The 13,325-nt window shown below is 49.5% G+C and overlaps 1 protein-coding gene across 1 annotated transcript; it reads left to right on the top strand.

Annotated features, from left to right (window-relative positions):
• Positions 1–11,154: 11,154 nt before the first annotated feature.
• On the top strand, positions 11,155–12,856 carry IER5 (immediate early response 5). The gene has a single exon (XM_081010807.1). The coding sequence runs from the start codon at positions 11,217–11,219 to the stop codon at positions 12,183–12,185; it is 969 nt and encodes a 322-aa protein (XP_080866933.1). The 5' UTR covers positions 11,155–11,216; the 3' UTR covers positions 12,186–12,856.
• The last annotated feature ends 469 nt before the right edge of the window (positions 12,857–13,325 follow it).

The raw sequence follows: 13,325 nt of genomic DNA, 5'->3' as shown, positions 1-13,325 counted from the left end.
CAAAACAAGACATCGGTTCAGCACATCCACTGCCTCACCGGCACATGTAAAGAAGGAGAGCTGTGTGTCATCAGCATATTGCTGACCACATGCTCCAAAATTTCAGGTGACCCCACTCAGCAGTTTCATGTAGATGTTAAACAGCATGGGGGACAGAATTGAACCCTGCCAACCTCAGGTGCTGACCTTTAAAGCCTAAACGGCCTCATCCCAGTGTACCTGAAGGAGCGTCTCCACCCCCATCATTCAGACCGGACACTGAGGTCCAGCTCCAAGGGCTTTCTGGCAGTTCCCTCACTGCGAGAAGTGAGGTTACAGGGAACCAGGCAGAGGGCCTTCTCGGTAGTGGCACCCGCCCTGTGGAACACCCTCCCATCCGATGTCAAGAAAATAAATAACTATCTGGCTTTTAGAAGGCAACTGAAGGCAACCCTTTATCGGGATTTTTTTTATGTCAAATGTTTTACCATTTTTTATGTGCTGTAAGCCACCCAGAGTTGCTGGGGAAACCCAGCCGGACAGGCAGGGTATAAAACAACAACAACAACAACAACAACAACAACAACAGCAGCAGCAGCAGCAGCAGCAGCAACATTGAGGGCCTCATTGGTTTCATTTCCTTTTTTGAGAGAGACTGATGCTATGTGCCTTTGCAATGATATTTATAAATACAAGTGGTACCTCGGGTTACATAAGCTTCAGGTTACATATGCTTCAGGTTACAGACTCCACTAACCCAGAAATAGTACCTTGGGTTAAGAATTTTGCTTCAGGATGAGAACAGAAATTGTGCTCCAGCAGCAGCAGCAGGAAGAGGAGGCCCCATTAGCTAAAGTGGTGCTTCAGGTTAAGAACAGTTTCAGATTAAGAACAGACCTCTGGAACGAATTATCGTAAGTACTTAACCCGAGGTACCACTGTATACAAGCAGACTGGAGGCAAATGTGCTCCTTTAGCTTCAGTTGTAACTCATCCTACCCCTGCATCCAGTTCCCCAGAGAGCAATTTGTGCGGTACCAAGGCTGCACAACGATTTCTAACTAACTCAGCGTAGTAGAAACTCCCAGGTACTCTCTCTCTCTCTCTCTCTCTCCAAATGCAAAGTAACCCCTGCCCCAAACACAGGACACATAGGTTGGTCTCACTTTGGAGAGTCAGCCACACTTCCACTACTTTTTGTGGAAGAAAAACAAAACCTGCCCCTTTGTGCTTCCCATTTTTTGTTCTGTTAAAGCAGCAAGACCGCTGGGACCCTTGCACCATTTTGCATGGACCCTCCTGCAGCTCCGGCTGCCTTTGTTCGGGGTTTGCCTGACCTATTTGCTTTCATTGTGAACTGAAGTGGAACTCCCAAGGCTTGGTCGGCTGTCATCTCCCTCAGGTGTTCCATTGTCATCCAGCGCTGGATTATTAGAAGCTGAAAGCATCACCAAGGCCCGTCTTTGAAACAAGGCAGAGGGAAGTGGGGGCAGCGGTGGAGGAGGAGTGGGAACCGTCTGCCTCCTTCCCTCTCTGCACTTCAGAAACAAACATACATACGAATTGGAGCCGCACTGAATATTTCAAAGGCAGTCTCCTGCGCTTTAAGATTCTGCTCATTATTGTGACATGCTCTCGAGGGAGTTAGAGGGCCGTGAAGGCGCAGAGCTATAGCGCCAGGTATCCGATCACAGGGAAAGTAGACGCAGGCCCAGGTCCACGGCTGAGCCAGCCGCCAGAAGCAGTCCTTTCTGTCTCATCCCACCGGCACCTCTGATCTTATTCTGAAAAGCTGCTTCCCTTGCAGAGGGCTTGTTAGAGGAAGGACTTTGCTGTCAACCTTTTTTGCAGAGGGGATCCTTTAATCTGCACAGACACCTTGGGACCCCCAAACCCGTTTCCGCAATCAAATCTGAGCAGCTGAAGGTGCTTGTTAAAAGGTCTCGGTTCGGGTGCTTTCTGCAGAGCGGTGACTTCTATCAGCTTAACAAAGCTTCTTGGCTTTAGGTTTTTGCACAGAGCCCCGGGGCTGTGCCTTCTTTCTGCAACCTTGCCTCAGGCAGCAAATATTTCCCTTGCCTTAGAAGGGGAAAGTGAAAAGTTCGAGCGTCACGGCAAATATTTCACCTTGCCTTGTTACTCTGTTGAATGGTACCTTCCATTTCCCGATTCTGCCCTACTTACGGTTAAAAAATCTATTTTTAAACGCTCCTCTGTATTTGACAAAATGTTTATTGCGGCTTCAGGGGTTCGGGGAGTTCCTTATCGGAGAACCTGCCTTATTTCCACCAGCATTTTAAAAGTGCTGCTGCTGATTTTTGCTGTTGCAGGGCAGAATGGCGCACTGGTGTACAGGGAAATGCAAGGAGGAAGCGATTGAATAAACCCCGATGCTAAGAGAGTTAGGGAAGACGCAGCTGGACTCCATCCCTTCCCTTCAAAAGGTTTCCCCATAAGGTACTCATTAAGTATACTTTCTATAGACGGGGTGTTGTGTTGTGGGGGTGGCAGGAGTGGCTATGCATTCACAACCACCCACAAAGGCAATTTAATCCGTTAAGGCAGCGCTGCTGTGTGCTCACAGTTTGTTTCCCAGTGGCAACACTTGACTATATTAATTCTTTTTCTTTTTTGTATTACCTAGTGAGAGGGAGGGGTGTTGTGTTGTAGTTGTGTGCACGCACATCTTGATGTGCGCATTTTGCTTCCCTCCTGTAACTTATACGCAACAGCGGCTACAGAAAAAGAGAGAGGGGAGAGGACTCTTGCCAGCAACGCCTCCAAGAACAATAAAAAGATTACAGGAACGAAGACAACATATTTATTGGCCAAATACTAGTTGCTAAAATACTAAAATACTAGTTACTCTACATTTTGGGGAGAGTTATAGCTCAGTGGTAGCACATACAGTGAGGGACGCGGGTGGCGCTGTGGGTTAAACCACAGAGCCTAGGACTTGCCAACCAGAAGGTCAGTGGTTCGAATCCCCGCAACGGGGTGAGATCCCATTGCTCGGTTCCAGCTCCTGCCCACCTAGCAGTTCGAAAGCACGTCAAACTGCAAGTAGATAAATAGGTACCGCTCTGGCGGGAAGGTAAACAGCATTTCCATGCACTGCTCTGGTTCGCCAGAAGTGGTTTAGTCATGCTGGCCACATGACCCGGAAGCTGCACGCCGGCTCCCTTGGCCAATAAAGCGAGATGAGCGCCGTAACCCCAGAGTCGGTCACGACTGGACCTAATGGTCAGGGGTCCCTTTACCTTTACCTTACTAGTTGCTAAAAACCCAAAGTGGTGCAAGCGCTGGCAAAAGATGCATTATCCTTGCATTTCATAGAATCAAAGAATTGTAGACTTGGAAGGGACCCTGTGGGTCATCTAGTCCAACCCCTTGCAATGCAGGAAGATTTCGCCCAACTTGGGGCTCAAACCCACAACCTTGAGTTTAAGAGTCTCATGTCCTACAGACTGAGCTATCCTCAAGGCCTTCTTCGTTTTTGGTTACCAGCACAGCAGTGAGGCTTATGACAAAGAGGAGATTCCCAAGAGAGGCTTTTACACCTCCTTCATTGTCCCACAGCCTTGCAGGGCTGCCCAAGAGGGTCTTACTCTCCGATGGCTGCTGCCACCACCCTCCCAATTACTCCTGCAACCCAGGTGGGAGGGAACTTGCAATGCACTAAAACAATGACTTTTTCAAAAGGTTCTGAGCCAGTGCGCCAGAACTCTTCAGCTCAACCTATACCTTTGTGGTGTACTCAATGTAGCAACAGCAGCCCACACTGTCTCTGAGCCTCTCCTAGACCTCAGTTGGATCACATCAGTGAGGCCAAGAGGGGAGTCTTGTTGTCTGTGCAGCCCATGACCTCCATACACAATGCCCAGGCTTGTGCCTTGGGAAGTTCACCTTGGTGCTGCTAAAACAGCAGTTTGGCTTCACCCCCAGAGATGCACGACATTGTCTCTTGAGACAGACAGATGTCAACAATACATATTAGAGCTTTTACCCATTGCCAGGATTTAAAGAAACAAAATTGTACCATCCCAATTGAGCTTTTTTTGTTCACCTAAAGCAGGGCTATGTGGACATTGGTTCCTGTTTTAAAATTATTCATTTTTATGTTCACAGCAAACAGAGCTACAAGGCTAGGCAGGTTTTTTGCCCTGGGTTAAGTCTCCAGAGGGGCACCGTGGGTGAAATAAAGCCTAGTTTCACCCCTGCAACACATTTGCAAGGTAGGCAAGGCAGAGAGAGAGAGAGAGAGAGAGAGGAGAAGGGAGAGGAAGGGAGAGAGAGAGAGAGAGAGAGAAAAGAAGAGAGAGGAGGGGGAGAGAGAGAAGTCTTCTGAGAGCTTCATGATGAAGTAGGAATCTGAACACAGGCTTCTAACAATCAAGCTTCTGTCTGACAGCGGCTTTGTTTCCCTGCCTCACTGCTCTGCAAATGCTGTCGGTGAGAATCGTTAATGCCGCTCTGTCATTCTGTTTCCACTGGTTCTAGACAAAGATTCTGCATGCTGTATGCGAGAATAAGTCTCACGGCGGCTTTTGACCAGACTGGATGTGGATGCCACACGTTCCTAGTCAACAATATTTTACTGCCTAAAGGCTACGCTACGCACTTCTTCAATGGATGACAAATGCAAATTAAGGACAACAAGCAATCTGCCATGAGCACACTTTTCTGCAATTATGAATGCACACCGCAAGCTGTTTCCTGTTTGGTGCTTGGTTATAGTGTGGTCTGATTTCCCTTCTAGGTGGGGTTACAATTTGATTTATTCCTTCCATGTCTCTGTCATCACCTGCTCTGCAGTCACTAAGAAATCAAATCCCCCCTTCTTAAAAAAAAAGGGGGGGGAGAGGAACACCTTTGTCGCAGCTGAGCACTGGAGGGAGGATTGTTAATTGTTTGTCAAACCCTTCCAGAACAGCTAGATCACAAGGGAGAGATTAGCACATAAAGTTACACTCCTCCCTCCCTCCCACCTCCATGCGAGGGTGGGGTGGGGGAAAAGCCATTTCTCCAGGACAGAGGCATAGAAAGTGTGAGAAAAGCAGCGCAGCACAGCTTAGACCACAACCATGTAGTGCATCAGTACCCAAGATTATAATATAATCTAACCAATCAAAGCCTAGAGGCAGGGAACCCCAGCACCAGTTCTGAACCAATCACAGGCTCTGCGGAAGAGAAACACAGCTCTCGTGTGGCGTCCACAACACACACACACACACACACACACACACACACACAGCCTCTGCCTCTCCCTGAGACAGACAACAAAGCCACCCAAGAGGATCTGAACTCCCAAGCAGCCATGGGACTGACTCCAACTGAAATTTAATCATGACATCAATCTGGGTCTGGAGGAGGGAAAGGAAAGGAGAAAACCACAGGGGGAACCAGGACCAAAACACCTGCCTTCTTAAAAGGGCAATGCGTTCTGCTCCTCTTTCGACAATCTGAGAGCAGCCATTCGGAGAAGTTCAGTGCATCTCAGTGATCCTGAGAAGAAGCAAAGCGTCGTTGCTGTTGCTGTGATATTTAAAATGGAAGGCCAAGAGTTAGGGTTAGAAATGTAAAGAGAAAGAAGACTCTTTTTATCATATGTGGTGGTCTTGTAGTAAGGTTAAAGCTTACTGGGAAATGATATATGATGAATTGAAATAGATGTTTAAAATAACATTTGTAAAAAAAACAAAACCAGAAGCTTTCCTTTTGGGAATTATAGGGACAGAACGACCCAAAGGGTATAGAAATTTATTCATGTATAGTCAAACCTTGGTTGTTGAACATAATCTGTTCCAGAAGCCCATTTGGCTTCTGAAATGTTTAACCGAGGAGCAGCTTCCGATTGGTTGCAGGAGCTTCCTGCACTCAAGCAGAAGCCGTGCCAGACATTCAGCTTCCGAAAAACGTTTGAAAACTGGAACTTTTACTTCTGGATTTGTGGCGTTCAGGAGCCAAAACGTTCCAGTGTGGTGTAGTGGTTAAGAGCAGTAGTCTCATAATCTGGTGAACCGGGTTTGCTTCCCCACTCCTCCACCTTCAGCTCCTGGGTGACCTTGGGCTAGTCACACTACTCTGAAGTCTCTCAGCCTCACTCACCTCACAGAGTGTTTGTTGTGGGAGAGGAAGGGAAAGGAGAATGTTAGCCGCTTTGAGACTCAGGGTAGTGATAAAACGGGATATCAAATCCAAACTCTTCTTATTCTTCTTCTTCCAAAACGGAGGCATTCAGGAGCTGGGGTCTGACAGTATGCGACTACAGTGGCAAGAATTTTACTTGCACAAAAAGGGAAAGAAGTCCCAGTGAAAGAAGAATTTTTTACTTTAAGAAAGAGGTGTGACTGGTATTCTAAAGAATGTGTGCTCTTCAAAGGGTCTAAAGGGCTTTATAAAGAACCTGTCTCTTACAACCTGTTGCACTCTGTTGTGTGTATGGACCTCTTGTGTTTGTGGAACACACAAGCACACACACATGTACATAAAGACAATTAGGATTCTTAAAAGTGACCACTGTTTTGCCCTCCTGTGTCCAGCCAAGGAGACCCAAATTAAGGGTGCAATCACCTCTTCCTCACATCCTTCTGAAACAATAGTTTTTCATCTCTCTCTATAGTACCGGTGGCTTTCATCAGGAAGGGCAGATTACCCAAGCGTCCTTCACCTTTCCTGCTGTTCAGAGTATTGCATAAGCAGTAATTTGCTTCTGTTCCATCCTTTCCCTTTCCGTTTTCTCCTCCTATCTCATTTCCAGTGAGGAAGCCGCTAAGGCTGCAACCATCTTTGCAGGTAGTTTTCTTTGGCGATCCCTCGTAGCCGGGTAAGATTGTCTTCCATGAACGCGGTCTTAACAGTGAATCCATAAGTGACTGTGGAGGCCAACTGTGGATCCACACGTCCTTCCACAGTGGGGACATGGGTTATGGGCAGGGCCGTCTTAAGCATATCTGGCGGAGGCTTGGGAGGCAAGCTGCATGCCCGCCAGCCATATGGTTGATGGGGCGCAGCTGGCGGGTGTGCAGGAGGGAAAGGGGAGGCCGCCGGCAAAGCCGCACAGCTCCCCCACTCGCTGGGGTGCCCCTGAGAGGCCGACGCCCTGGCGCAACGCACCAGTAAACCCAATGGGAAAGGCGGCTCTGTTTCTCGGCTGGAGTTGATCACGGTGAGGGTTTGCCAAACATGCCTTCCTCTTAGCACATTTCATCCTGAGTTCGAGCGTCTTCAAAGTCCACGACACCTTTGGTAAAGGCTGTTCTCCAATTGGAGCCCTCGCAGGCCAGTGTTTCCCAGTTGTCGGTGTTTATACTACATTTTTAAAGATTTGCCTTGAGAGAGTCTTTAAACCTCTTTTGTTGACCACCAGCATTACACTTTCCATTTTTAAGTTCGGAATAGGGTAGTTTCTTTGGAAGACGATAATCAGGCATTTGCACAACATGACCAGTCCAACGAAGTTGATGTTCAAGAATCATTGCTTCGACACTGGTGATCTTTGCTTCTTCCAGTAGTAAGTCCTATTCAGTCCAGTGGGACTGATATATAGAACCGCACTGTTAGTTCTTTAGTTTTTCTGTCCTTGTCCCCATGGCATTAAAAGGCCAAATCTACCCCTCAAAGTAACCACAGCCCAGGGTCCCTGTTAGGGGGTAGCTGGGGGCAGGGGGGAGGGCTTGAGACCCTTGTCTTTTGTGCCAGGCCCAAGATCACCTACCCCTTTCCCCCTTAAAAAACCAACTGTATAATTTTTATGTTTTAATTTGCAGGGGGTCCAACCATCATATAAGCAAAGTGTGGGGATGGTGAGATCACCAGGCACTATCCATCTTAATTTGCCCTCATGCACCTGTAGATATAAATTTAGGGCTGCCATACGTCCAGGTTTTCCCGGACACATCCGGGAATCGCTAAGAAAAATGCATAGCTGTCAATCGTCCCTTATTTGGCGGGAAAGTCCCTTATCCCAGCACCATGTCCTGCTGCTGTCCCTTATTGATGTCCCTTAAATTTCCCGGGTTTCAAAGGAAGCAGCTCCTCTCCCTCCCTCCCTGCTGGCCAGGGAGGAGGCTCCAACTGTGTTGCCTGGCTGCGTTGCTCACCCAATAAGGAGTCTAAGAACGACTGGGGGGGGTGGAGCTTGCATGCTTTGTGCCGATCAAATCGGCCACGTTGCCTGGGGACTCGCCTTTGCTCAGCGCTTCCCAGCGGAGAGGTGACGGTGGTTTTCCTTGCTGCATCCTCTTTGCCGGGTTGCTGCGCTGTGGGAACTACCGCTTGAGGTTTTGTTTGGCTGCTGGCTGGGCTTTCTGCCTTTGGCTCGGAGGGAAGAAGAAGAGTTTGGATTTGATATCCCGCCTTTCACTCCCTTTAAGGAGTCTCAAAGCGGCTAACATTCTCCTTTCCCTTCCTCCCCCACAACAAACACTCTGTGAGGTAAGTGGGGCTGAGAGACTTCAAAGAAGTGTGACTGGCCCAAGGTCACCCAGCAGCTGCATGTGGAGGAGCGGAGACACGAACCCGGTTCCCCAGATTACGAGTCCACCGCTCTAACCACTACACCACACCACTCTAACCACTACACCACAGTGGCTCTTCTGAAGGGCTCAGAAGGTGAACATACCTGTGTGGAAAATCCCTTATTTTGGCTGCTGATCCCTTATTTTTGAGGCTGCTGGTCCCTTATTTTCAAATCTGTAAGTTGACAGCTATGGAAAAATGGCATCCAGACAGATTTTTGCTGAATTGGCAAAATGTCCAGGAAAACCCGGATATATGGCAAGTTGGACTATTTTATTTTTTTAAAATCAAAGAAAATCCTCAAAACGATTTTTTTGGGGGGGGGGGATGTTAGGGGTGGCGGTGGAGCTCAACACCACTTTTGGGAATATGGCAACCCTCATAGATTAGCATATGCAAATTTGCATCATGGGCTTGTGCCCCAAGCCTTTTATGCACCTTGCAACCCCCCCCTAACAAAAATACCCCTCCAAACTCACCAGTTATTCCTGTGCTTATATTAGCTAGCTAAAGGTTGCAAGTAAACTGCAGGTGCTAAAGTGGCAAATCCAGCAACGTTTCTAGGGATATTTTCAAAAGAGGTTTTTTTATAAAATGACATCTTTTTGTATAAAGCAAACAGAATCGTGACTTTTTCGTGCCTGCGTTCTAATAATCAGATTCAGAATAGGACCAGAACCTGTTGCAGGACTTTGCCACTTTAGACTGGCTCATATGTCTCATGTTCCCCCATAGAAAGCTCTAGATATCAGGGATAAAACTAACTTAGTACCTTGCTCCTTGTTACCTAGTCTTCTAGATTTTCTTTTTAACAGGAAGGAATATTAAACCTTTGTGTGTGAGCCCTCATCTGCAGTCGAAGTCATGCAGCCGAAATATAGAGTTGCCTCTTATCTGAGAATTAGCTCTGAGGGACTCACAAGGAATAAACGCAAGGCCAGCCACCACCTGATGTTCTCCATGTTCTCATCCTGGGTAGGCCTGCTACAGCTCATAAATAAATCTACTAAAATGTACAAATTGTACACCTCTAATTATTTAGCTGCATAGTCCAATTGCAGGTTTACTCAGAAATGTCACACTGTGTTCTGAGTGTGCAAGGAAACCTAGTACTACCCTCCTCCAAAGAGAGAGAGAAGAGTGCAAAAAATCAATATAAAACTCTGGAATTGCAGCCTGGGGTAAGTGATTACTGATCATTACCGATTGCAGCCAGTCTCTCTTTGGCTGTAGTGAGATTTTGTAATAATGATTTTGGCTCTCTGTGTTTGCACTTAATCCTGATTCATCCTAAATAGTTGTTGAGGACCTAAATAGTTGTTGAGGACTATAATTATGGGGGGTGGAATCAGTATACCTGAAGAGTCATACATGCAAACATTTTGACAGTTGTTATGAGCCTGCAGGGGTACAACTGTCAGGTGTTGTCAGAAGTGCTTACATGACCAAGCGCTACAGCAATTATGACTAGTTACGGCAATAATTGCTGCTGTGGCACATAGCAATGCATTTCTATGGACCAAGGTACTCAAAATATCAGAAGAGTTCATTGAGCGCTGATTCATTGAGTATGCATGAGCATTGGTAAAATTAGCATGTTATTTACTTCCTCTGTAATGGGGAAACAGGCTACTTGTGTGAGCTTTGCTTTACATCAGCTAAGTATTAAGGAGCTTTCTGCTAGGAAGTCGCTGAGAATTTGACCTGTGTTTTACCTGATACTTTAGGATTCAGCACTGTAAAATTCAAAACACATGGAAAGCTCTGCAATAACAACATTGTGTTCAAGGCAATTTGCTTGTGTTATGTCAACATTCCTTAAGATAAAGTCAGCATCGTTCTCCATGTAAACAGCAAATGGCTAAACTGCAGTTAATGCCACGCGGGTTATAACAGCTTTAACTTCAGTCCAACCATTTGCTGTTCATATGGGGAATGATGTTTTCATCTTGTGTGAATGCCCACTTTTTGCTCTGTAAAAATTGACACGAGGGGAGATTAGGGTGATGATCCACCGTCCGAGTTTCCCCATTTTCCAAGGGGCAGTCCCGGATTTACAGGTGTTGTCCTAGTTTCTGATTTGATCCCGGAATGCCCTGCTTTTCCATAGGATGTCCCTATTTTCACTGGAGAAATGTTGGAGGGTATGGAATAGGATGTCCCTATTTTCAATGGATAAATGTTGGAGGGTATGGAATAGGATGTCCCTATTTTCATCGGAGAAATGTTGGAGGGAATAAAACAGGGAGTGAGCAATATTAAAAGAATAAAAAAAGCTTGCATCATCTGGAAGCGCCAAGAGGGTGCAGAAAGGCTGCGATCCTGCACATGCACGCTTCCCGGGGGAACAAGCGCTGCTGCTTAATTGGGAGAAGTTCGCTTATCTGCACAAAAAAACCTTTCTTGCAACCCCTTCTTCGCAGCCCCCAGCGCGCAAGGAACGCTCCGCCTCTTGGAAGCGCGGGCTCAGCAGGCGGGAGGGGCGGGGCCAAGGACCCATTCGAATCTCGCTTCCCACGCTCCCCATTGGCCGAGCGCGCGGGGCGGGCGCGCGCATGAGGGAGGAAGCCGGGCGCGCGCCGGAGGCTAGACGGGGGTGGGCGGAGCCGGGCAACCGCCCGCTGCTCTGATTGGCTCCGGCGCAATGCGCTGCGTTCTCAAAACCGCGCGCTCCGGGCTGGGCTGCCTTCAATCGGCGGCGGGATGGAGCGCGGCGGATGTTGAGGTTCTGCCGGCTGCTCCTTCGACGGAGACGCGCAGTGTGTTTGGCGCGGACGTGTTTTGCTCCCGCTTGCGTTCGCTTTGGGCAGCGAGCGGCTCGCCGCGCCGCCCCTCCTGGCCCTGCGCGCCGGGCCGAGAGCATCCCGTCGGGCATGGATTGCAAGCTGGAGGCGCAGCGCATCGTCAGCATCTCGCTGGGCAAGATGTACGGCGCGCGGGGCCAGCGCGGCGGCGTCAAGCTGCACCGGAACCTCCTGGTCTCGCTCGTCTTGCGCAGCGCCCGGCAGGTCTACCTGAGCGAGTTGGATGGCGCGCAGGCGGCGCCTTTCCCGGCTGCTGCTCCGGGGCCGATGGCGCCTGGTGCGGATCCGCTCCGAGGAGGAGGACCACCTTCGAGGCTGCCCGTCTTTCCTCCCTCGCCTCCGTTTTTCCTGCAGCCGGCGGCGCTGCCTTCGGAGCGCAGGGCTCCCCCGTCGCCGCGGAACCTCGCGCCGGATTGGGATGCTAATCGGCTGGCGCGGCGCTGCTGCGGCGGCTGCGGCTGCTCTTCTCCGACGGCGGATGCCGGCAAGCAGCCGGCCGAGGCTCCCTCTCCGCCCTGCTGCCCCAGGAAGCGGGGCGCCGCTGCGCAACGAGGCGAGGGCGCGCCGTCTGGGAGCTCCCCGCTGAAGAAGCCGCGCAGGGAGCGGGAGCCGCAGAACCCCAGGCACCACGACGGCGGCGACCTGGAGACGGGCAACGTGGCCAGCCTCATCAGTATCTTCGGCTCCAGCTTCTCGGGACTGCTCGGCAAAAAGCCCTCGGGCGCCGGGCGGCGCCGGCGGAGGGAAGCCGAGGAAGACGACGACGACAAGGACGAGGCGTCGGCCGGCGCAGCAGCGGACGCCGAGCCGGGGCCGATCTGCTGCGACGAGTCCGTGCTGCGCAACCTCAACCCTTGGAGCACGGCCATCGTGGCTTTCTGAACTTGCCTATTTTCCCCGGTTGCATATTATTGGGACCGCGGGGGGGGGGGGTGGCTGCACGCTGATCCGGGTTTGCTTCGGATTTCAAGCGGCCCAGCTGCTCTCGAGGAGCTCCTTCCATGCGCCACCCGTACTTTTCCCAAGGAGGGATGCGGGCGCGACTGGACCAGGGCAATTTGCGGCGTTTAAAACTTTGGACGGGGTGGGCTGGAGGGATGGTTTCTCCTCCATCCCCCCGGCTGTGATTTTGCAGTCTGCGTGGAAGCAGCTCAGCGTTTTCCTGCCCTCCCTTCCTTTTCTCTTTCCATCCATCCATCCTCCGGCCGAAGCGGTTCTGAAGGTCATACCCTTGCCTTGTTCTCGTGCCGCGCAGAGCATGTTCTTCCGAGCAACCCTTGGAAAGTTTGCTGTAAGATTAGGGGTTTTTTTGGGGGGGGGGCGAGGATAAGCCCCTAAAGCACTAGGCTTGAAGGTCTGAGAAGGTGTGTTGGAACTGTGTTTGCAGATCTCTTGAGGGACACTTACCTGGGGTGATTACTCCTAGCCTTTGTTTTATAAAGGTTATGGGAGAGAGGACACTTTGTACAATATTCTTCCTCCGGTTGATGTGATTTTGTATGGCAATTGTAAACTCCTGGCGTGTGCAACACGTATTAAATATTTTGACATTGTTTAAGCTGCACTTGTGTTTCTGCTGACTCTGGGCTGGGGAGGGCGTGGGTGCTAATTTCTCTTCCCCCTTCAAATGGTGGGGCAGCAGTTGGTCCCTTCTTCGACTGCCCTGAGGCCTCCGGGTATAGGGCGGTATATTAAATTCAATAAAGAATAATGATAATAAAATAATTTAGCAGCAAAAGGTGTGGATAAGCAGCAGACATAGCACTGAACTGGGTTATAGCAACTAGGGATATAGAGGAAAAAACAGGTTGGAGGCAAAGGAAGCAAATGTCCTTCCTTTGGCTGAGTTATGTGGGGTTTGTCTCAAAACATCCTCTTGATGCCATTAGACTGTCTGCACAAACCACGTAGGCTACAAGCATAAGAGGTGAAAATAACAAACATGGGCATTTCTGCTGGGAAAGAGTCGTTCAAAGCTGAGACACGCATTCACAATGCTTGAAAAAGAGTGGTGCTATCCTG

This window comes from Podarcis pityusensis, assembly GCF_964106645.2.
Source record: "Podarcis pityusensis genome assembly, chromosome: 6".
In the NCBI taxonomy this organism is placed as follows: domain Eukaryota; kingdom Metazoa; phylum Chordata; class Lepidosauria; order Squamata; family Lacertidae; genus Podarcis; species Podarcis pityusensis.
The sequence above is the reverse complement of the archived record's forward strand: the minus strand, read 5'-3'. Positions and strand labels throughout refer to the sequence as shown.